At 62.9% G+C, this 893-nt stretch overlaps 1 protein-coding gene across 1 annotated transcript; it reads left to right on the top strand.

The window, feature by feature from the left end:
• Positions 1 to 321: 321 nt before the first annotated feature.
• Positions 322 to 795, top strand: VDAG_04770 (uncharacterized protein; the record flags this gene model as incomplete). The annotated part of the gene is made up of 1 exon (XM_009654374.1): positions 322 to 795. One exon carries the CDS (start codon positions 322 to 324, stop codon positions 793 to 795), a length of 474 nt encoding a protein of 157 aa, XP_009652669.1.
• Between the last annotated feature and the right edge of the window lie 98 nt (positions 796 to 893).

Here is an 893-nt window from a genome sequence, read left to right on the forward strand (position 1 = left end):
ATTCAGCAGTAGGAGGAGCAGAGATAATCGATGCATTTTGCTGGCATCGGAGTTGGAGCTTGGCTTCACGCTGGTGGTATCTGCCTTGTCAGCACCTACGGATCTTGGAGTTTGGAGGCGACAGTGTTACAACAGGGGCCCTGGCGCACGGACCAGAATCGGCACTCCACGCCATTGGCCCACGCGCCATCGAAAAAGTTCATCGACATTCAGGCGTAGGAGAAGCTCCTGATTGACATTGACCTCCGAGCGGAATTGATCCAACAATCTCCCATCCATCACCACCACCACCACCTCACCCACACCCACACGCATACCACAATGCGTCGCGTCACACGTATACGAGCCCCAAGGCTCCTGGCTTCATCATCACCCTCGACGCCCCTTGTCTCCCTCCGCCCCATCTCGACAACCGCCCCCTCCTCCTCCGACACGACCGACCGATTCCGCAAGCTCCTCTGGAAGGGCAAGGCCCCGGGCCCAGCAGACCCCTACGCCCAGCAGCCCGAGTCGTCATCATATCAACAACCGGACCTTGAGGCCTACGAGGCTGAACTCGCAGAGCTCGAATCTCAGACGAGGGACCTGGGCTCCCTCTTCCCCAACGCCGCCTCCAGCAAGACACGCCCCAGCCGGCCCTTCTCCCGCCTCAAGACGAGCTTCAAACCGACGCGCGCCCCGGAGGTCAACGATGTCGGCATCAACGGCTACACGCCCGCCCTGTCGGCTGAGGGCCTCGAGGAGGTCGGCGGCTACGAAGGCTGGTGGGAGCGCGAGGGCCACTGGGGGCCCTGAGAGCGAGTACACGCCGTTTGCCGCCGCCGAGCGCGTGCAAGATGCCGCCGTGCTCGAGGTGCTGACGCGCCAGGCTGTTGGCGAGGCCCTGGCCTTCC

The sequence above is a fragment of the Verticillium dahliae genome, genomic scaffold, assembly GCF_000150675.1.
Source record: "Verticillium dahliae VdLs.17 supercont1.8 genomic scaffold, whole genome shotgun sequence".
Lineage (NCBI taxonomy): Eukaryota > Fungi > Ascomycota > Sordariomycetes > Glomerellales > Plectosphaerellaceae > Verticillium > Verticillium dahliae.